Source organism: Onychomys torridus, chromosome 4, assembly GCF_903995425.1.
Source record: "Onychomys torridus chromosome 4, mOncTor1.1, whole genome shotgun sequence".
NCBI classification, from domain to species: Eukaryota; Metazoa; Chordata; class Mammalia; order Rodentia; family Cricetidae; genus Onychomys; species Onychomys torridus.
Window position 1 is genome coordinate 46,267,297 of NC_050446.1, and position 24,172 is coordinate 46,291,468.

Below are 24,172 nucleotides of genomic sequence, written 5' to 3' on the forward strand. Positions count from 1 at the left end.
ATTTGGCATCAGATCAACAGTCAGGAGATCCAGGTTATACAATAGCCAAGCAGTTGGTGAAGAGGGAAGGCAGATCGTGTGCTTATGGGAAAGAGGTTAGAAAAGAATATGTTAGCAATGTGCCCAGCCTGTCCTTACTTGGCAAAGATAAAAAAGAGAGAGAAGGTCAGTGAAGAACTGGTTGGTGTATAAACAGAATGCAAGAAACTAATGGCAAAAACAAACAAACAAAAAAACCCTTGCAGTATGGGAAAAAGCTAACTGTATCTAAGCCCCAAGCAGGAAGAATTTGTAGGTTAAAAAGGCTCTAAGATGCACAGACCCAGTGACACCATAGCTGGACAAAAGACCCTTCTCTTTTCCTAACGGTGTGCCAGTGAGCCACAACAAAGGTGGTGAAGAACAGGAAATGAGGCAGAATGAAGTGCTGTCTCAAAAGGAGCATTCAGTGAGGTTATTAACTTTAGATTTGAGGACAGCTTCCTGAGAGAAATATGCGGCTGAATACACCAAAATGTGGTAACTGCTACACCATTGTTTTTAAGTGTGAATTGAAATGATTCAGGAGGATTATAACCTATGATGATTGTCTATATGCAGTATTTTTACAGTGAGAAGAATGGATCCAGAGCAATGACAAACAGACCAGAAAATAATTCTACAGTTGGCATTTCTGAAGCAATAATGATTTTAAAGATAATCAGTCATCAGACTGGTGAATGAAAGAAGTTAATTTACAGTGCTTCAAAGAGAAGATACATTTATCAGTTCATCAACATATGGCTAGGAATACAAAGGTTTTCTCCAAACTCTGTGTTGTTTCCTGTTTCTTGTTCAAGAGCACACACACTCAAAGAGTGGATGTATTCTACCAATAGAACTCGTTTGGCCCAAGATCAGCACACTACTAAATAAAGAACTGGACTCATTATGTCAAATACAAGTCTTTTTAAAGTGACGATCTAGATGCATTTACAGCTTGCTGCAGTTAAGACGCAGTACATTGTGTCTTCCTATACATCATTCGTCAAAAAGCTTTCCTTGAAAAAAAGTCTTGGACGTACAAGTGAATGATGTTAGATAGCATACATCCCCTGAGGAGAACACAGTCTACATAGCCCCTTCAATTGAAGAGGAAAACGAGCCAGAGACTAGGAAGTACAAGAGGCATAGAGGCTCCTCTCAGAGAGGTATCCCAACCTAACTAAATCCCTTCTGACCTAAGTGGTCCCTTCACAGCATCTGCATGGACTGAACATACTATTTACAGTCTAGCACCTCCATGCAATAGTGTGCAAGGTGTGGTTAAGTATTGACTACAGAAAAACCAGGGTTGTCTATGTATTTCAGAACTGCTGTTGGTGAGCAACGAGTCTGATTCTTTCATTCCAAGTAGAATGAAATATAATATTCATTTTGTCATGCCTTTACTGGGGACAGGAAACACAAATAAAACTAGCTACTTGTATCCATTTCAATTTTCTCAATGGCTTTTTTCTAAACAAATTTCCAAAAACACTCCTCAACTCTCTCTCAATAGACAGAATTTTAAACCAAAGTACAACTATTTTCAGTACTTAGACATGAAATTCAGTCAGTTTTTTTCTTAATCTTAAACTTATCTACTGGGGTTGAAGGGATGTCTCAACGGTTAATAGTACTGGTTGCTCTCCTTGAGGATCTGGATTCACGTCTCAGTACCCACAATGCAGCTCACAACTGTCTGTTGATTCTAAGCAATCTGACACCCTCCTCTGGCCTTCCTGGGTGCCAGGCATGCATAAGGTGCAGACATACATGCAGGCAAGACACCCAAACACATAAATTATGATGTACTTATTCATCTGAGAAATGGATTTGCATATTTAGAAAGGATTCTAAGTTAGGTATGTTACCACCGGTGGTGCCTTACTTGCAATGATCTTTTCAACTGAGCATGAGAAGGAACACACACTCACATATCAGATTACCAATTAGTAACTATTGGTTGTGGAGTAGCCAAGCCTCATCTTTGACAATAAATAATCCTTTAACCTGCGGAGGGTGACTCAACCAGTATTTAGTCTTTTCTCTGGTTTTCTTACAAGATATGTGAGAGCAGCTTATTAAATGCTTAAGTAAAGACTGACATATTAAGGGCCTGTCAACATCTTGCTCAATGAGATATGACGGGGGTGGAGGTTGGCATCTGAGCCATGTGTTCGTATTGTCTGTGATACACCACCACTGTGGGAGCCCCCAAGGATTTCCTAGTGAGATCTGAGCTTTCTTTACACCGCGGGGCTGCATAAGGGGATGGATTGACCACGTGTGCATTTACCAGGCCTTTGGAAGGGTCTGCACTTGGCTGTACTGGGGGAGTTCTTTCACTCCACCCCTTGGTATTTCTATAAGTAGCCCTTTAGAAGAGACAGAAGGGGCTGGTGGGTTTTGATTCAGACCCTCCCAAGGCTATCCTGAGTTACTCTCCCCTCTATATTTCTATCTAAATATTTTTTCACTTCTCCCTACTTAAGAGTACCCTGGAGGAAAAGTGGGGGTGGGTCCCCATACACACACGACAGATACAAAGCAGGCCTCCTCAGCAGGACAGATGGAAACCCCAGAGGAACATCTTAAAAGAGTGATTTCTGCCTTCTCCTTTTCCCATTTTGCTTACAGTGTTCTTCTTTCTCGTCAGTTCCATCTCCACAGTCATCCACACCATTGCACAGCTGGTGACCATAAATACAGCGACCGTTGTCACACCGGAAACGATGTGGTGATTCACACGGAACATTGACTGACAAATGAAAAGCAAAACTGCAAGTTGAAAGTAGAAGTGACAATATGCTCCAGGCTATCCCAATGCCAGGCCCACTTCATTCATTCATTCATCATTCATTCATTCATTCATTCATCCATCACCTTACTTATTTGATTAATCAACAAATGTGTCTTGAGTCTCACATATACACCACAGCACTGTTGCAAGTGTTAGATATATCCTAGAGGAGCAAGGAAGACCTAGTCTTTATTCTCATGGAACTTCGTCATAGCAGGAACAGACTTTACATGCAGATGAATCAATTACACAAGGAGCCCCCTCCTTGGGAACATATATATGAAATACAACACAGGGAAGCAAGTCAGAAAAGAACCCACAAGAGAAAGATGAATCAGGAAAGAATATGGTAGGCTTGGAACCTTTATAAAGAACTCTGTGGCTAGGGCACAGAACAAGGACATGTGTGGATCATGGAGCTAGGTGCTGTTAGTGGAACTACTATTTAATTATTTTCTATAAATGACTGGCATGCATGTGATTTTATTGCTATGGCTATTTTGCCTTACAAAGGGCTTCTCTGAAATTTCAAGTCATAAAGTTAAAAAAAAAAAAAAGAACCAGAGCTAATTACTAACAGCTAAGGCAATGTCAGGCAGTGCTGGAAGACCATTGTAAAACACAACAGTCCCTAGAAAGGAAGGAGATAGTTTACCATCACTCCCGGTAATCAAATCTCCGCCCTGAAACTGAGTATGAAGGTTCTGGGAAGAGAATGAAAGGTGATATGCCTCGAGAAGTGAATTCTAAGAGCAATGGATCACACAAGCCATCAGAAGATCCCCGGCAGAGATGAGTCTGGGTCCCTCCCTTCTGCAACTTTACCTCGCTTGTGAATCACGTGAAAAGTTTCTTCCTGACTAGATGGCCAGGCCTCCTGAACCTACCCATTTCTCACATTTTCCTGAGCAATACCCCCATTTCCAGCCTGAGGAAGACACTGTGAGAATAATTACACTAGCTTTTAACCAGTGACTCAGTCACTCACTTTATTAAAATTAATAGCTCTCAACCAGTGGACCACCCAACAAGCTATGGGGCTTTTAAAAAAAGTTATGGGGGGCTGCAAAGATGGCGCAGCGGTTAAGAGCACTAAACGCTCTTTCAGAACACTAAGGTTCCCTTCCCAGCACCTACATGGAAGCTTAGAGCCATCTGCAACTCTGGTTCCAGGGGCTCTGATGCCCTCTTCTGGCCTCAGGTAGCTCTGTTCAATGTGTTGTGCAGACACACATGTAGACAAAATACCCATACACATATTTTTTTAAATCTGATAAAACATCCATCCTTACAAATCCTGCCTCAGTAAAATGAAGCCAGAATATGTGGTGTGATTCTGGCCTGCCAACAAACAGTAGAGTCCACTCATTAAAACAAACAAACAAATAAATACATAGAAGATGGCCTTGAATTATCATGTAAATGGAAGTGGATGAGGTCTTCGGGTTTTCTATAAATGCTGCAGAGGACAAGGGAAGAGTATGTCAAGGTTGGAGCAAGGGGGGGGGGGGTCCCACACTCAAAGGACCTGTGCCCCTACGTATGTGTGCACTTCTGGTGTCCATGTTTGCTACAGCGTTAATGCTTAAAATCTTTTCCTCAAGCTTCAGATGGAGCTTTGAAGCAAGAAGACTAAGCGAAATGAACAGTATGAATTGTGCATCCATCAGGCCTCAAAATGGTACAGCTGCCCTCCGAGCTCACGCACTACATTTAAGGAACGCTGAGATCCATTCTTCACCCTATCCCTCTCCCGCTTACAGCACAGGTGAAGCTCCTCATCAGAACCATCGACACAGTCATTTTCTCCATCACATATCCAAAATGACTGGATACACACATGATTTTTACACTCGAACATGGCGGCTGGGCAGTAGGTACCATTGGGAAAGCGAGTAGCTGATGGTAAGAAGCGACATATACATAATTTATGAGATGAACACACCCTATTAGATCTCTCTCAACTCTTGCTATTATGGCTCCCTATTATTCATCATTATTATTCATTATTGCTATTGTGGCCTCCTATTATTCACTACCTGTTGCTGTGATTATTATTTAAATTAAAAAGGGATGTGTCTTGTCCAGGCATGGTGGTGCACGCCTTTAATCCCAGCACTTGGGAGGCAGAAGCAGGTGGATCTCTGTGAGTTCAAGGCCAGCCTGGACTACAAAGTGAGTTCCAGGGCAGCCAGGGCTGTTACACAGAGAAACCCTATCTCAAAAGAAAAAAACAAAACAAAAACCAAACAAACAAAAGGGGGGTGTACTTAAGAACACTTGTCAGTGGCACAAATCATTCCATAGGCACTGGTCACCTGTATCGGAACTATCTTTTCCCCATTTTTTAATGTCTCTGAGCTTTGGGTGGTAGCAACTGCATCAACAGTCCACTGTAACTATCAATAGTTAAATATTTATTCAGTGATTCAAAATACTTAAATGTGAGGGATTTTAATTGTTATACAATTTTTAATGATTTTTACACATCATCATGCATACATCAGAACACTTTAATGCTGTATACTTTGAACCCAAATTCTTCATTCATAGCTACAGCTTTCTTCATCTGAAATGTTTTTGTCCAATTAGTGTTTTGTATGATAACTAATAATACAGTTTATTAGCACATTCTATTTAAAATATTGATAAAAATTTGCATTTGAATGGCCACTGCAAACAACTGGGGATCCTAAGTCCACTGGGAAAATAATGACTCAGGCAAACTGAAAATTATCAGAAGGCTGAATAGAACATATTGATGCTTTTAAACTAAGGAGTGGATTGTGTCTAAATTCCCATGCACTCGAACGTACAGAACCTCAAATAAGCAGGCACTTACGACAACTGGATTCATCAGAAGCATCCAGACAATCTGCTCTCCCATCACATGTCAATGAATTGGGCACACAATGTCCACTCGTACACTGGAAATGATCAGGATGGCAGGTCTTCATATCTGAAGAGAAAATATCATCATTCCCAGAAGATCTCATGATATTAGATGCATGAGTGCGAGGAGGCCATCATCAGCCCCTACCCACACCCCATGGCTTACTCACAGCACACTCACACGGATGTCTGTAAAACAGATCAACTCAAAATTCAACTTCTCCATTCAGCATATGGGCATGAGCACTATCACCCTGTTAGCTAATTCCCTAGTTTAAGGTTATAAAATTTCCTCCAAACCCAGCATTTAATCAGTATTTAGATATTCTGTCCCAGTGCTCTGTCCTCTACACCGAGGTCACCTATGGAAAACTAATCTGTTTGTTTGGAAGCACAATGAGAATGAAGGTCTGCTTTTAGGTTTAATTTAAATTAAAATGAGACTTAGAGATGCCTTTTCTTGCCCAGCAGTGGTGTGTACACCTTTAATCCCAGCACTTGGGAGGCAGAGGCAGGAGGATCTCTGAGTTCAAGGCTAGCCTGGTCTACATATTGAGTTCCAGGATAGCCAGGACTGTTACACAGAAAAACCCTTTATCAAAAAAAAAAAAAAAAAGATATTCCTTCTTATTTTTCCCATCATTAAGACCAGAATACTGTAATTTAAACATAAAGTACAGAAAGTGCAGAGGATACCACATAAATTACCTATGTCATTGTACAATAACAAGCCATATCAACACTAGTCCCTAAACTGCCACAGTGGAAGATTCTGTATAACCGATAGTTACCACAATCCCGTTCATCCGAGTTGTCTCCACAGTCATTTTCTTGGTCACAGACCCATCGAGAGGGAATGCATTGCTGATCAGCACATCGAAACTCACTCTCTGTGCACTCCCGTGGAACTGAAAAGGAAAGCACCTGGCCATCAGCGTGCACTGGGAATCTCACAAAGAGACAGGTGTGGGAGCTGGCCTACATCCACAGGTACACAATTCTGTCCTGTGATCCAGTCCCATTCTAAGACAGAATCTTCTGCCTCGATAGTCATGGTAGCATAGCCTTTAATCCCAGCACTTGGGAGACAAGAGGCCAACTTGATCTATATACTGAGTTCCAGGACAGCCAGAACAACATAGTGAGACTCTAAAAACGATCCTCTGCCTCAAATCCAAGTCCAAAAAGAACAGCCTTTAAGGCTTTCATCTAAATGCGCTTTAATGCAAAACTCCAGCTAACCAATTACAGTATTCAGTATGAACTTTCTTTATTACCTTTTTGTTCATGTAATAGTGGGAATTTAACCTAGGGCATCGTCCATGAAGCCAAGTGTTTTTACCACTGAACTATATTCTCTAACTCATGCACGTATTTTTTATATACCTATAGGGTCTCATTAACACTTTGACCCAAGCATAGTGAGCTTGTGACCTTCCTTCAGATTCCCACATGACTGGGAAGTACCACCTGGGCTACTCTTTTGTGTAACAAGTATTAGCTGGTTGATACTTGCAACTATAATCAATACCCTAATTCTCTCAATTGCCTCTAGTCAAGCTGAAGACTTATTTTAAAGCTGAAAAGTATATAATTAAAAACAGAAACTTGAAATTGAAAACGTATCAGGAGCCAGTGTTAAGTACTCAGGTAGGGCTTATTCCAAACACACCTTATTATTCAAAACTGGATACCGGGTGTAGTGTGATCTAGACCTGTGGATTCCTCCCCTGGGTCTCGTTTCTAGTAGTTATTACATCTTCTACTAAAAGAATTACCTATTCCAGGAATGACCATGCAAAGAGGAGAAATACTCTTTCCCCTGATAATAGGACCACATTGGGGGAAAGGCTTTCAACGCAGGTCCTTCGGGCAAGCACCTCTTCTTACTTTACTTCTTTTGGTTTTCTTATTTATCTTTTGTCAGAAATCACCTCATTTGTGTTGAGAAAATAAGTGCCACAGACCAAAAGTCGACTTGATCAAAACTAACCCCTTCACAAATACCTTCTCCCAAAGCATTTCAGAAGGAAGGTACGTACTTCCATTGCCCAAAGAACTTGATACCCCACCCTCTGAGGATGCAAAGTAGTGATTCTTACAAACGGACATGCCAGCCCTGGTGGCTCACAGAGTCACAGAATCCTGAGCACTCACCACAGCTTTCCTCATCTGAATTATCTCCACAGTCGTCATGGGTATCACACTTCCAGCGGAGAGGGATGCAGTGGTGATTTCTACATCGGAAATTCCCAGGACTACATGGTACCGCCTCTGCAAAGCACAATCATTTTCAAGACTGTACCGCCAAGGCCACAGCTTCCTTATGATACAGTCTGTCTCCATATTCGTGAAGCTCCCAGACACAGGGATGGCCTCTGGGAGCTAACCCTAACCCGTTCCTTATCTGGAAAATAAATTCATTACCTTTGGTGGGGAGTGGGGGTGGTTAAGCCAGGGTATCACTATGTAGAAGAGAGACATGGGGCACTGTGACTGGCCCTTATGGTATCAAGTTTATAACTGGCAACAAAAAGCTAAAACATTGTCAGGGGCTTAAATGGAGTCAATGGAACATTCTATTACATTGCCTTCAGTGGGTTTAGATCTGGTAGTATTAAAATAACACATTATTATTTTTTCTCTTCCAAACAATGTACACTCAGACACTTTGGTGAGACAGTATGTTCATAATTTTGACAATTTCTATTCATTTATTTGGTCTTTTGTCCATGAATTATTTCCATGCTGCCAGAGTGACTACAGCTGCCCAATAGATGATTATAAAAATCACAAAAAGCCGGGCAGTAGTGGCACACACCTTTAATCCCAGCACTGGGGAGGCAGAGGCAGGCGGATCTCTGTGAGTTTGAGGCCAGCCTGGGCTACCAAGTGAGTTCCAGGAAAGCCGCAAAGCTACACAGAGAAACCCTGTCTCGAAAAAACAAAAAACAAACAAACAAACAAACAAATCACAAAGACACTCAGAATATGATGGTCATGAAATAATACATCCAGATTTGGAAACCTCTCTTTGGAGGTATATTGTACCTTCTGCCGTCTGTGAGATCAGACAAGCTATTTAAGCCTGTCATGTATGAATACTAATTCTACATCTGGGAAAATTAAAAGGGCTCCTAACATCTTAATGATATCTTCTTTAACTTATTGCATGCTTTGGGACCAGATGTCATTTAAGATGACATGAGTGCAGTTCCCCCAATCACTCTAAACATGGGAAATCCCTCCGTCTGAGAGCCAGCGGCACTTGGCACTGGCAGCCCACCGCCCCTCCCACCCCCGGAGCCCCTCCTACCACAGCCTTGCTCATCACTGTTGTCCCGGCAGTCATCCGCGCCGTTGCACACTGCCCACTGCGGGATGCAGCGGTAGTTGGTTTTGCAGCTGAATTCCGTGTGGTTGTCACAGTTATAAGCAGCACTCACTGAAGGAAGACAGCAAGGAATGAGGATGGATGGGAGTACCAGCCCTGCTGGAAACAGCACCAGAAGGCTCCTCACTGCGGTCACACAGAGGACCGGGTCCGTCAACAGTTACCATGTGACCACAAAGCAGACGCTGGCAACCGGCGTCTGGGTTAGGTGTTCTCTGTTCAACCCGAGGGGAACAACGGAGCCCTGACTTTTCCTGCTATCTCAGTACCATTCATTAGTGTTGGCGGTGTAGTTTGGAGTGGAAGGGGGATATGGTGGTGTGAATGAAAATGGCATCCAGGTCCATAAAAAGAGGCACAATTAACTGGGGAGGTGTGGACTTGTTGGGGGAAGTATGTCATGAGGGTGGGCTTTGACCGTTCAGAAGTCAAGCCAGGACCAATATCGATCTCTCTTCCTGCTGCTTACAGATCCAGACATAGAACTCTATGCTACTTTCCCAACACCGTGTCTGCCTGTGTGCTGCCAGGCTTTCCTCAGTGATGATAATGAACTAAAATTCTGAACTATAAGCCAGCCCCAATTCAATGTTTTCCTTTATAAGAGTTCCTTTATAAGTGGTTATGGTGTCTCTTCACAGCAATGAAACCATAACTAAGACAGAGCATGGATCTAGTTTGAAGTGAAATCCCTGAACTGAAATGCTAGTTCTGTGGTATTTGTGACCATTGTAAGCCTCACTTTATTTACCTATAAAATGGCTAAGCCTCAGGTTCCTGATCTCAGTGTGGAGAAAGGGCTCCATATACCTTGTTATTATCGTGTTCCACATGACACTTAGTGCCATGCTGGGGAGGTATAGCCGGGGTCTGGTTACAAATAAAAGCCACTCAACTACGCTTTATCTAGCAGTGATGGAGTTTGCAAGGGAAGACAAGAAAGGTACGGTACCCTTGGGCTGAGGCGGAGGGGCCACCCGCTTGCCTCCTAGCTCTGGTTTTGCATGGCCCACCCCAGCGAACTCACTGCATTCATGGATAGGCTCGTCTGAATAGTCTCCACAATCATTGTCTACATCACACTTCCAGCTCTGCGGGATACAGCGGCCATTGTTACACCTGAACTGGCCGGGTTTGCAGGTCCTGCTGGCACAGTGCGAACTGTCTTCATCTGAGTTGTCCTGGCAGTCATTCACTGAGTCACACTGCCAAGCCTCTGGGATGCAACGCTTGTTGGCACACTGCCACTCATGGATTTCACACCGGTGATGCTCTGCAAACAAGGCATTTGGTTGAGAAGCTGTCAAGAAAGGGCACGCCCAGTTCACACTGGGTGGAATCTAGAGAATTCTATCTTCACTTCCTTTCACTGAGTTTACATTCAGTGTCTTTATTGCTAACAAGGACCACTATATGGACAGCTGTCCTCATTAGAATAACTAATAGACTCGTGTTAGATTCTTAGCTCTTACACATCTTCTTTTTTTTTTCTCCTTCACACAGAATAGGGGGCCAGCCAGGTGCTAAACACATTCTCCCAACTCTGTTTTATCCTTTAATGGTCTTCTAAGTTTATTATTTTTATTTATTATTGTTGTTGTTGTTGTTGTTGTTTGAGACAGGGTTTCTCTATGTAGCCCTGGCTGACCTTGAACTCACTCTGTAGACCAGGCTGGTCTCAAACTCACAGAGATCCTCCTGCCTCTGCTGGGATTAAAAGTGTGTGCCACCACCACCACTACCCAGGATATTGCTATTCTTGATGTGCTGAGGTGCCTTTTTAATAAAAAATAAAATATAGCCCTCATTTAAGATGAACAGGTGCCCCTGACTTCTTTCTCAATGTCAGCTCAAGGAGAATTCTGTGCTAGCACATCCTGGAAAACCACCCATCCAGACAGCCTACTATTGACCCTAAAAGTTCACAATAAAACCTCTATTTAAATAGATACAGGAGTCCAGGACAAGCTCCAAAGCTACAGAGAAACCCTGTCTTGAAAAACCAAAATATATATATATATATACACACACAGGATGGGCCCTAACTTTTCTCCAAAATTTTTGAACCAGATTTTGGGTTGATTCTACAGAATCAACTACAGATGGGCAAAGAGGGCCGAAAGGAAGCCTGCATACCGCAGAGGGCGTGGTCTTCATCAGAGCCGTCAGCACAGTCCTGGCGAGCATTGCACAAGGCCTGGGGGCTTGTGCAGTTACCATCTCGGCACTGGAACTGTCCCAGACGGCAGAAGCGGTGTGGGCACAGATCTGGTTCGTCGGAACCATCTAAGCAGTCTTTCTGTCCATCACATTTCCACCATATGGGGATGCACCTGCACAAAGAAAGCAAATCCTGTCAAAACGCACCGGGGGCCATCGGCATGAGCAATATCCACATGCAGAAATGAATTAGACCCTGAGGTCCAAGCAGTGGGGGAGGGGAAGGGATGGAGTTTTGAGCTATCCTTTTAGAAGTAAGTGATTGAGATTGTCTACCCATATGAAAGAAGACATTTCAGTAGATTTTGGAAAGCTGGGAGGCTCTGAGGATAGTTGAGTACTTATGTCGTGACAGATATTTGCTAAAGTCACATGGAGGCTTCTCCAAAATTGATCACATCATGGACCACAAATTGAGCTTAAACAAATAGGGGAAAAAATGGAGATAATTTCTCTTTAGATAGTCCACAGAATGGGAAAAACTCTTTATCAGCTCTAATTCAGAATACCCAAAATTTACAATGAACTGCCAACACCCAAAAAGCAAAAATGGCAATCAACAAATGGACTAAAGAAATGAACAGACAGTTCCCAAAAGAGAAAACAATACATAGCTAATAAGCAAAATCCCTGGGATTTGCATGGGGGAAATGGAAATGCATGGCTATCATCAAGAAACCAGACAAAAAATACTGGTAAGTACTGGGGAGAGAAGAGCCCTGCTGGGGATGTCTTTCTGTATGCTGTGAACATATGTTGTTCCCATTGGTTAATAAGTAAACTGCTTTGGTCTATGGCAGGGCGGCTTAGAAGCAGACGGGAAATCCAAGGAGAGAGACAGGAAAGAGAAAGGCAGAGTCAGCCTGCTGCCCAAGGAGCAACATGCCAGCAGACTGGTAAAGCCACAGAACATGTGGCAAAACACAGATTAATAGAAAGGGGTTAATTTAAGATATAAGAGCTAGATAGAAGCCTGCCATGGCCACACAGTTTGTAAATAATATTAAGCCTCTGATTGATTATTTTATGAGCAGCTGAGGGACTGTGGAGCTGGGTAGGACCCGAGGAACTCGGGACCTGAGAAAACTTTCAGAGCCTTAATTTACTGCTGGTGGGGCTGTAATCTAATATGGCCAGGATGGAAGTTTCTGAAATTAAAAATAGAATTCAGCTAGACCACTTATATATCCAAAGGGTCCCATATCCTAACATAGATTGCTTTGAGTCTCAGGCCAGCCTGAGCTACATAACGAGCCCTATCTAAGCCAATATGAGCTACACAACAAAAATTCATCTCAAAAATCAGAAAACTCCCTACCCAACTCTCCATAACCTCAAAGGTCAATGTTTGTCCAAGGGGAGGTAAGCAATGTGCAAGGGGGGAAAGGCGCCTCACTTTTCATTGTTACCACACAGGAACTGTGTGCTGGAGCACATGGGCATACAAAGTGTTCGGTCTCTCAGCTGCACAATCTGGAAGTCATCTGGACACTCGCAGGTGAAGCCTTTCCCTCCTGCTTTGATGAGGCACAGATGAGAACAGCCACCGTTGTTGGTCCCACAAGGATTGTTCACTGTGAGAGGGAAGAGAGCATGCACTCATGATCATTTGCTTTGAGTGTCAAATACCAGTTCGCTGCACACAAAGCTGCACATGGAATTGATTACTTCCTAACTCAAAGAAAGCTATTAGTTTTATCGTTTTCCCAATGTTTAACTAAGACCAATAGCAGTTCTGATGTTTCTCCAAGTCCTGGGAAATGAGTAACAGGGAAAGAAGAGCACAGCTTGCCTTCATGTGCCAGGTTTCAACCCTGAGTTGAAATCTCACTCAGCAGACACTGTCAATTCCCCCTTCATCCTAACGACTTAGACAGCAGAAGTTGGGACACCAGAAGCACTCATGGATAGGCTTTGCAGTATCTTAACTTTCTTGGTCATCGCTTGTAAACAAAGATTAACTTACTTCCACTAAGACCATCTGAAGAATATTAGCATTCAGAAAGAAATACTGAATACTGACAAAGAATACTGATGATTCTCATTTTCCCTCCTAAATTTGTCAGATGTTTTTAACAAGACCTCACTACAAAGTGAACCCAGAAAGGCCAACCTGTCCCCTTGAAAGTATACTCCAAATCTTTTCTGGATTATTTCTAAAGTATTAATTAATTTTAACTGCATGAAGTAGAATAAAAGTTCACAAAGGAAAACACATGCCCTTCCAGTCACCGTTATTTTGTGTGATACAAAACATGCTGTCATATGCAGACACTATTTCATAATGACTACAATTTCCTTTTAAACTTGCCTTCATTATTAAGGATAGCTATTAAAGGGATTACAATTGCATACTGAATGTCCCCATTTTTCAAAGTATTTAGGGATGAACTTGGTTAATTATTTAACTCACCTTAAAATACAACAGTCCTCCCACCAAAATACTAACTATGGGAATGCCTATAGTTCACTTAGGATGCATAGTCAAGTGAACTGTCAGTTCAAGGCCAGCATGAGCTACATACCTAATCTAAAAAGCTAAGAGCTTGATGCACAGCTCAATGGTAGCATACTTATCTAGGATGCACAAGGCCCTAGGTTCTATCCCAACACTACAAACTATAAATTTGATTTGTGAGTAGGGAATGAACTTCTCTTAATTCTCAAAATGTGTTTCAAAGAAAACATTAACAAGTAACGATGAGCTGGATGGTGGTGTGCACATCTTTAATCCCAGCACTTGGGAGGAAGAGACAGGCAGATCTCTACAGAGTCAATTCCAGGACAGGATCCAAAGCTACAGAGAAACCCTGTCTCAAAAAAACAACCAAATATCAATGAGCTTCCTACAAATCATGTTTTATAAAGCAACTGCACCCAAGTCTACCATCACCTACTCACCAATCGGCTGCCTGTATGGATGGTAAACGTGGATGTCAAAGGGTCTGTGTGTTGTGTTCACCAGCACTGCTCTATCTGACCCATCATATTTGTTTCCCTTTTCAACTGTCCTTGTATTCCAATCTGTCCAATAAACAGTGTCTTCAAAAATGGTGATAGCAAAGGGGTGAGGCAAGGTTCCATCATACACTGTTTGGCGATGGTGGCCCTCCAAGTCAGAGAACCTGGTGGCAAGAAGAACAAGGTGTAAGTAAGTAACCCCTCTCTTCTGAATGGCCTCCAAGATCAGTGAGTGAACCCATCAATTAAGAAAACTCTATCCCTCTAAACAGCCAAGCATTTGGCCAAGATCCAGGAGTTCAGTTGAAGAGAGGGAGGAAGGATTATAAGAGTAAGGGGATTGAGAATCATGATGGGAAAAATCACAGAAATAGCTGACCCAAGCTAATGGGAGCTCATGGACTCTGGATTGACAGCTGGGGAGCCTGCATGGGACCAAATGTGGCCCTCCAAATGGGGGCAAAAGTTGTGTGGCTTGATATGTTTCTGGATCCCCTGGCAATAGGACCAGGGCTTACCCCAGGTACACAAACCATCGCCTGTGGTGTGATGCCTTTCTCAGCCTTGATGAAGGAGGGAGGGACCAAGTCTATCCCCAACATGATATAGCAGCCTGTGTTGACTACCCAAGGGAGGCCTTACTCTCTATATAAGGAGGGATAGAGGTGGAATGAGGGTAGGTGGGGGGAGCAGAAGAGAAGGGAGGGGGAACAGGAGTTAGAATGTAAAAGAAAAGAATATCTTTGTTTAATAAAAAATTATATATTAGCCGGGCGGTGGTGGCGCACACCTGTAATCCCAGCACTCGGGAGGCAGAGGCAGGCGGATCTCTGTGAGTTTGAGGCCAACCTGGTCTACAAAGCTAGTCCAGAACAGGCTCCAAAGCTACAGAGAAACACTGTCTCCAAAATATATATATATATATTTTTTTTTAAATTCTTGGGGTTGGGGATTTAGCTCAGTGGTAGAGCGCTTGCCTAGCAAGCCCAAGGCCCTGGATATAAAAAAGAAAATTCTATCCCTCTGAATCTCTAATGAAAGCCACAACTAAACTTAAATGACAAACACTTAAAAGCTAGACTCAAAAATTGGAATAACCATAATTATTGACAAATCACCAGTTCCTAGCTGTGATGTGGTTATTATGGGTTAATAATCTTTTGTGCTGGTCCTACCTGATTTCCTAAGATGAGCATCATTCTCTTATTGTTACCTAGATGTGTGTGTGTGTGTGTGTGTGTGTGTGTGTGTGTGTGTGTGTGTGTGTGAAGTTTAGGTATATGCAGTATGCAGATGCCTTCAGAGGCAGAGGCATCAAATCCCCTGGAGATGGAGTTACAGGGGACGGTGAGCCATTCCATATGGGCACTAGGAAGAAGTAAACCCAGTCCTGTACGAAGACACTCTCTGAATTGCTGAGGCAGCTCACTAGCCTCTTGTCATCCTATCCTCACTTTCTAGACAGGCAATAGCTACAAACACTAATCATCCTCTTTCTGCTCATTTCTATAGAGCTCTGTGCATTTGCCTGTAGGTAGTGTGAGCTCAGACTAAGGATATAGCTCAATCAGTAGAAGTTCAAAGTCATCCCTAGCTACAAAGAAAGCTTGAGGCCAATCTGGTATACATGAGACCATGTCTTACAAGAAAGAAGAGAGCTCATAATTAGTTACTCAGTTTGATTATTTTTCAAGGTACATACTCGATGTAACCCAGGTGAGCATCTGCCCAATACAAGAGATCGTTGGTGTAATCAATGGTGATGGCATTGGGCCATTCTATCTTGGTAGAGATAATCACAGACTTATTAGCTCCATCCATGCCAGTTCTCGCAATGTATGCTCGAGAACCCCAGTCTGCCCAGTAGACATGCCTGTGGAAGCAAACACAGAAGGCTCAGGCCCTGAAGCCAAAAGATATAGCTGTACTCTATTTAGAGAAATGAAGTTTCCATCCCACAGAGTCTCTTTGAAAGGAAATAGAACTGGCAAAAAGTATCCACAGCAATAAGGATGGTGGTCATCAAAAATGGACAATTGTGGATTTCCATGGCTTTGATATAGGGAGTCCACTGAAGAAACATCTATCGCAATGTTCCATGCATGCAACTCAAAATATGAAAAATGCTGTCATTACAAAGAGTGCAGCTGATGAATGTCATCTGAATGAGCCACACTACTCATTGCACTGACCCGTTCACCAAGCAGGAAAAAAAGAGAACAGATCCCAGAGAGACATTGGTCGTTAAGTAGCTACAGGAACAGGTGGATGAATACATAGAGAGGAGGAACAAAATGACGGAGGGGCAATACCCATTTTGAGGATGAAGGACAAGTCCCCTGGGATTTTCAAAGCAGAAGGTATTGTTGGCATCCACACAGTGCTGGGCTAGCATTTTGCGGTGTCGACCTTCAAGGTCGGAGACAAACAGGCAATCCAGGATGGCATCCAACCAATACAGTTTTCTGCAATGGAGAGACAGGGCTTACCATTAGACCTACTTTATTTTTACGCATACAGCCCATTTTCCTATCCAAGCCTCTTGAGATTCATTCACACATACAGCTGTTACAGGCACTTTTCCCAAACAAAAGAGGTTGCAGGGAAGCAGGAAAAGCTATTAAATGTTTCTACATACTCCAGTTGAAAAGACCAATTGGCCTGAAAAACATTAGGATTTTTAACGTTTTTACAAATTGCATGGTTTGGAGAGATGGCTTGTTGGATAAGTAGGATCTGAGTCCTCAGAAGCCACATACAGCATAGATAGACAGAGCAGTACACTTCTACAATCCCAGTGTCCTGATGTAGACAGTGAGCCTGGTATATGCAGTGGTGAGCAAAGAAACCTTGTCCTCAGAAGAAGGTAGGAACCCATACCAAAAGTTCTTTTCTTACCTGCTGACCCAATCCACAGCCAGACTTTCAGCACGCTGTAATCTGTGGCTTATGATCGTCTCCCTGTTTGTCTTATTCAAAAACATCCGCTCAATGATTTGTTTCTCTGCGTCAATCCAGTACAGCCTCTTTTCTACTCTATCAAAGTCCAGGGCCACAACATTGCCCAGTCCTTGCAAAATCAGAGAGTAAGATGTGCCATCTGTAGTTAAGTTTCTCAGATAGTAACGGTTGCTAAAGATGAGATAGGGCTCGATGTTACTATTCTGGCGACAGGTCTTCCCATCCGGCTCGCGGATGTAGCCAGGAGTGCACTTACAAATGTAGGAGCCTACTACGTTCTCACACTTCTGGCTACAGAGTTGGGGCGACTCCTCACATTCATCGATATCCACACAAGTACGTTTGTCAGACATGAGCTTGTACCCAGGGAGACAGGAGCAGTAGAAACTGGTTATGGTGTCGGTACAGTTGTGGTCACAGCGACTGATTGAAGAATCCAGGCACTCATTAATGCCTGCAGACAAAAGACACTTCCTAGAATCTAAACTATCAGCCTTGGGCCCACAGTTACACTCAAAATCAGTATTCCTACTAGATAGTGCCAATTCTTAGCAAATCATAATGAAAGAAGAAAGGATGCTGGGATTTTCAAAGAGACCACATACTCAGAAGTCAGTAATTTTTCTACTTCCTCCCTAGCTTAATCTTTTCTTGCCCATCATTTACAGAATGTCTGATTAGGTTTCTATAATCAAACTCACTTGGATAACGCTGAGGAAAAAAATAAGTTAAATGTTTCAAGTCTAATAAGGCTGTTAATTTCTGTGCAACACAGTAAACTTTCTTTTCAAAGTTTACAACACAATTGAAACTTCTAAATATTCAAATCATACACATACATGCATGTCTATATGTGTATTAACAGTATGGTATGCATTAATAGAAGCCATAGATTTTTCTAGTCTGTCATCTAAACAAAGTTATAGGATATTCAGCACACTTTACCCAGCTTAGCCCTTCACCACAGATTGACAATTACTACAACTAGTACTTTTAAACTGACATATTCTTGGGCTCCTAAGCTAAAGTTATCATCTTGTATCAGTCTCGCAAGCAGCTGGGACATTAGTCCCAAGCCACTGTACCCAGTTCTCAGAGTAAGCTTTAAAAAAGGGCAAGAGAAGGAACTGAAAACAAGAGAGGGCCCAGCGTGCTCACTTGTAACATCTTCCATTTCAGGTGTGCTGCTCACACCCTGATGAATCACAAGCTACCGGTGCAGTGTACACCTTTGCCTTATGGGGTGGGATAAGCTCAAAGATAGGTATACAGCTGGCCAAGCCTACCTGTTCTACACCAGAAGAAGACATACTTATTAATGAATGACAGGTGCAAAACCCATGATCCAATCAAGTCGGCTTCTACTGCTGGTTTGCACATAACCCTACATAATTCAGTTGCCAGCCATGTGCTGGGTTATTGTTTGTCAAAGGAAGAATGTATACTAGATTGCTAGGAATCCTGCTGGCTATGAGTCTGGATGCCTTAGTGTGCAACCTTCTCAAAGGACACCCTGGATATTGGTATACCGAAAACCCTTTGCCTATTAGAATGGAAGCAACAGTAACTTTTTTGTAAGTTCTGCATAGAAGACAGATTGGAAAGTCCTGAGAGACTGTAAAGGATCGTGAGGATCTACATAGTCCCTCTCCATCCTGGACTCACCACAGCCTTTTTCATCGCTGTTGTCCAAACAGTCATCCACATGGTTACAGACTTTCCCCATCTCGATGCAGTGTCCGTTGTCACAGTGGAACTGATGAGGGGGGCATGTGGGTTCTGGGGTGTGGCATAGGTGCTCCTGCTCATCCGACCCATCTCCGCAGTCATTGTCTTCATCACAGACAAACATCCTAGAGATGCATCGCCCATTCTGACAGGTGAACTGATCTGCACGGCAGGGTGGGTATGAACAGCCGTGCTCGTCACTGTAGTCCCCACAGTCATTACGCCGGTCACACCTGTGTTATGGATGAGACGCAGGACCATGTTGACCATTTTAACAAGATCACAATGCCTTAGCCCTCTACCTACAAAATAGTCATCTAGCCCACCAATCTCCAGCTCCCTATACCACTTCCTTTCATGCCAATGACTTCATAACAAATAGGGCAAATCAACATGATTCATACATTAGTAGCTCATGGGGGAGTTTGTGGACACTGGGACTATCCCAGATAGACATGTTGTATAGAAGTCCTTAGCATGAAGTCTGTGTCCTATAAAATTGTAGTTGGATAATGTGTCTTTAAAGAACATCTATCTTCCCACAGGGGTAATGTTTGCAATGGCAGAACCCTTCATATAATTCTACTGGCACCTGTGAAGATATGTGAGTTAGTTATGGTAATGGGAAGGAGATGAAAGCCAGCAGATTAATTAGCAAAAAGTGTTGGAAAAGCAAGAGTGTATGTTGTAGTCCTAATTCTGATACCTAACATTCCCATGTTCCTAAGGATGACTCAGTTTCCTGAGATAGCATGAGCCACACTGGTCTATATTTTTTAGATTATCCTAAGAACCCATAAAAAGCCATGCTTACTGAATGGGGTCATGGTAACACTTGGTCAAATGTATAAAAGAATTTAGGATAAATATGGACAATGATAATATTTGATAATTCATTAAACAATAGAAAGAGGGTAAGGAGCTAGGGGCAGAGTATCATGAGATACGAAGGCACCGAAGGTGAACCTACTCAATTTTACCACTGTGTACTGACCATGTCTGCTAACTAGAACTGCCATGCACAAGCCTGGAGTGCTGCCAATACAATTAGACTGAAAATGTATGCACAGATCTGTGAAGAAAGCCTTGGTCAAAGCAAACCGGCTTAGCCCACTTGACATTCCAGAAATTCAAAAATAATTCCCAAATGATCTGAGACAACAATGTTTTCCTTTATCTAGTTTACTTCTGACTCAGGAGGGATGTGGAATCGAAGCAAATCACCAGATTTTCAGACATAATTGCATTCCATTGTTCCAGTAAGGATTCCTGCTGTAACTCAGTATGGCCAAACACCATTGCAGTGTGGCGAGAAGAAAACTATCCCTGCCCCACAGTGCCAAATGGAGGGACACACTCTGCCAAGCAGGAGGATGTACATTCCCTGCTGAAGTCACTCAGATAGACAGAACTGGGGGCCTAATATCTTGGGTTTCCAGGGAACTTTATCTTGGTTTGCTTTGTTTCTTTCTTATTCTGCTATAGCAATGGCAAAAGCGATTCAGAAGGAGAGAAATAAGGAAATGCAAAGAAAACAGAAAAGAAAGAAGGGAAGAGGAGTAACCCAGGGTAAGGAGGCAGGGGGATGACAGTGATGACAAAGGCAGAGCTCAGGAAGGGAGGCAAGAGACAACCCAGAGTCTGATCAAAACAAAGCCCCGGGTTTTCGGAACATAGTCACATCTAAGAGCAATCGTACTGACTACTTACTAGAATAGAAATGGCCGGAGAGTTAACCCTTAACCAGATAGGAAGATGACTCATGGTCACTACCCAATTAACAATTTACATATCACAGCCCTACCAATTCAGTGTAAACAAAGCTTATGAAATAAATGCAGCTTCACTACCAAAGAAGCACCTGGACCCAAACTGTCCCAGTAGAGTGATGCTGTCTGGGCTTCGGGCCACAAATACACTTTCTGTCTGTCCCTACTTGCTGTCATTCACTGCTCAGTATGCTAAGACCCTGCTGGTAATTTTCAACCTTCATAGCACGTGACTTAACCATTTTTCCTCTTCAAGATGCCGTACTATGTAAATCTTTGCCACACTTTATACCGGACATACCTCACTCAGCATCTGCCACTGACACAAATTACTCCTGCGTCTGCAACTCTGAGCTTTCCATCTTTTTCCCTAGTCTGATGGTTCCTAGTGCTCTCAATAACCCCTGTGCTTTTAAACTACCTAGTGGACACAATATCTCTTCTTTCAGCTCAACATATCCAAATTGGTTTTTATTTCTTTTATTTTTCATGTGGGTTCCCCCCGCCCTTGGTTTTTTGAGACAGAGTTTCTCTGTGTAGCCCTAGCTATCCTGGAACTCACTCTGTAGACCAGGCTGGCCTCGACCTCACAGATGCCTACTATCTACATTCATCTCGGAAAGTTATATAGCATTGCATACTTTCTCCCTTTAGCAAACTCCTTGCAAGGCTGTTTTATTTTGATTGAGGCTTCTATTAGTCCCTTCTGGACTTCTCTCTATAGTCAAAGATTTACTACTACATAGGGTAGGAAGAGGCTGCACACTATAAAAACAAAATTCATGTGAAGAGACCCATTAGGATAAAGTGGTAAGAAACCACACCACAGGAAATGACAGAATTTCCCCCAAAAAACAGTAAGCTCTGAGCTGAATCTGTTTAAGATACACAGTGTTAAGAATTTTAAATGTTCTGCATGAAAATCTGTATTTCCAACTTAAAAAGGAAAAAGACTTTCAGAAGCTTTGGCCCTTCCCACCTGATGTTCTACAATTATAGATGCCTTGACCTTGGCCCTGAGCCAAGCTGCACTTGTTGGAGCTGTTATTTTTCTCACAACAGAAAGCAAAGAGAGGGAATGTTGTTATAACCAAGCCACAAGAGGAGGCACATGTCAACCTGACCCATTCGTTTTCCCGCCACTCTGTGGGTGGAAGGCCATAAGATGGCTTTCATGAACCCTAGGGTCTTCTTGGGTCACATCACCCATAAAATACATAAACAACCATATCAATATGGTATATTAATGTTGCATATTAAAATATTTTTTAAGCCTGAATTTCAAAATATTTCAAACATTTTCTAGGATAGTGTCATGGGCACTAGGCCCTGTGAACACTCTGCCTAATAGGGAAATGTATGAACCACAGGTCACCTGAATGATTGCATGATACACCGTCCATTTGCACAAGTGAATTCTCCTCCAGAGCAGGTTCTTCTGGTGCAGTTCTGCAGCTCATCAAGGGCGTCAACACAGTCTGCATCACCATCACAAACCCAGGATTGGGGAATGCACCTCCTATGTGGAGGTCTGTTGTTTCTACAGGCAAACTGGGAAGTGGAGCAATTTCTAAGCTCTGAAATCAAAGCAGATGAGACTCTCTCAAAGATCAGAAATTCTCTTGTCTTCTAATCTTTAACACACTGATGGGTGAAGAGAAACAAGAATAAAGAGGACAGACAAGTCATGTGAGTCTGCATTTCCAGAGAAGCATCAACATGAAAAACTCCACTTAGTTTTCAATAAGATTTACACAAAAACATATTTTCCCATAATATTTCTTCAAAAACTCACACCCATTTCAAAAATTTGAACAAATATCTTTTATTTTGACAACATGATTCATATTCTACTGTGTAATCATACATGAACAAAACGAGATTAATATATGAGTACCAATTTGATGGTGAGAAACTGGCTAACTGCATATCTCAAAGTCAGACAGCCAGAAGGATACACAAAGACAGATCTTTCTCCTCTGAAGCTGTAGCTTTTCAATACATATAGCAAAACCTCCCAAATGAAGAGCAGGGTTAAGGAAGATCAGAGATGTCAGATGGTATGGCACAAGGAGGTGACATACTGATTCAGAATCATTAATGCCTTATCCAATCCCACCACAAACAAGACATAAAAGAAAAAGAGAAAATCATTCCAGTAAGTCATCAGTGGCAGAGGGAAATGTAGAGCTGTGGTTACAAGTTCACTATCAAATGCCAAGCTTCAGGAAGCTCTGTCCTTGTTCTTCTCAAAAGGAAAGACACGATGCTGAAATTCCTCAGGCAGCAATTAGATGTTTTGCTGGCAATAAGAAATGTGGCACCAACAGTATGGGTATAATATCCATTCTTTCCTTAAATTTAAATTAGTTTTTTATAAATTTTTGGCTGGGTGGTGGTGGCACATGCCTTTAATCTCAGCATATGAGAGGCAAGGGCAGGAGGATCACTGTGAGTCCAAGGCTAGCCTGGTCTACAGAATGAGTTCCAGGACAGCCAAGGCTACACAGAGAAACTCTGTCATAAAAATAAACCAAAAAATAATTTTTTCATATAATATATTTTGATCACATTTTCCCCTCCCCAAGCCACTCTTGGATCCTACCCATGTCCGTACCCACAACTTTGTGTTCTCTTTCAAACAGAAAAAAAAAAGAAATAAACAAATTTTTTTAAAAAAATCAAAACACCCAAAAGAGACAGAAGACCAAGACAAAAAATGCCAACAAAGCAAAAAATTCCATTGAGTTTGTTGTGTTGGCCAACTACTCATGGGCATGGAGCCCGCCATGGAGTGTTGATATGCCTACTTACACTCCATCAGAGTATTGATTGCAGATAGTATCTCAGTTAAGGGTGGGTTGGAACTGGGAGAATGTGGGGGGGTGGGGCTAGAGGAGAAAGAATATGACCAAAATATATTGCTTAAAAACAACAATGGAACTGATGAATACTACAGCTTCCAACCCTGTAGCTTCTAGGGTGATCAGCTGAGTTCCCTTCACCTACTCTAGAGATGATGTAGTCAGAATTTCCATTAGCCAAATGTGAGTGAAAATGAGCACCAAGTCATTTTGCATCATTGTAAAGGTGATGATGTCAGACACTCCAACCACAAGCGAATTAACCTGCCTTCACGTACCACAGTGATGCCTTTGGTCCTCATCACTCATGTCCCCGCAGTCATTATCATCATCACAGACCCAAGTGTTTGAGATGCACCTGCCATTATCACACTGGAACTGGTTAGCTGTGCAGGAGTTCACCATCCGAACTGAAAAGAGAGAAATGCTCAATAGAAAGACTGGGATGTCTGCTTTGTAGCCTCTATCAAGGGCGTTCAGATCTGGTACATGTCAATGAGAAGCTGACTCACATATACATCAGGAATACATGAAGTGTCACAGCTGATCTTTGAACTGA

At 42.5% G+C, this 24,172-nt stretch overlaps 1 protein-coding gene across 1 annotated transcript in view; it reads right to left on the reverse strand.

Moving 5' to 3' along the window:
* Positions 1-24,172, reverse strand: part of Lrp2 (LDL receptor related protein 2) — a 148,855-nt gene that overhangs the window by 22,145 nt on the left and 102,538 nt on the right. Inside the window, exons 47-62 of the mRNA XM_036183041.1 lie at positions 23,892-24,023; positions 22,125-22,326; positions 18,918-19,213; positions 17,190-17,706; positions 16,604-16,756; positions 15,994-16,164; positions 14,232-14,455; positions 12,727-12,904; positions 11,247-11,443; positions 10,138-10,383; positions 9,033-9,161; positions 7,874-7,990; positions 6,508-6,624; positions 5,667-5,783; positions 4,586-4,723; positions 2,660-2,782 (exon numbers count right to left, since the gene is read on the reverse strand). Coding sequence (XP_036038934.1) covers positions 2,660-2,782; positions 4,586-4,723; positions 5,667-5,783; positions 6,508-6,624; positions 7,874-7,990; positions 9,033-9,161; positions 10,138-10,383; positions 11,247-11,443; positions 12,727-12,904; positions 14,232-14,455; positions 15,994-16,164; positions 16,604-16,756; positions 17,190-17,706; positions 18,918-19,213; positions 22,125-22,326; positions 23,892-24,023 — 3,057 coding nt within the window. The remainder of the gene's footprint in view (positions 1-2,659; positions 2,783-4,585; positions 4,724-5,666; positions 5,784-6,507; positions 6,625-7,873; positions 7,991-9,032; positions 9,162-10,137; positions 10,384-11,246; positions 11,444-12,726; positions 12,905-14,231; positions 14,456-15,993; positions 16,165-16,603; positions 16,757-17,189; positions 17,707-18,917; positions 19,214-22,124; positions 22,327-23,891; positions 24,024-24,172) is intronic.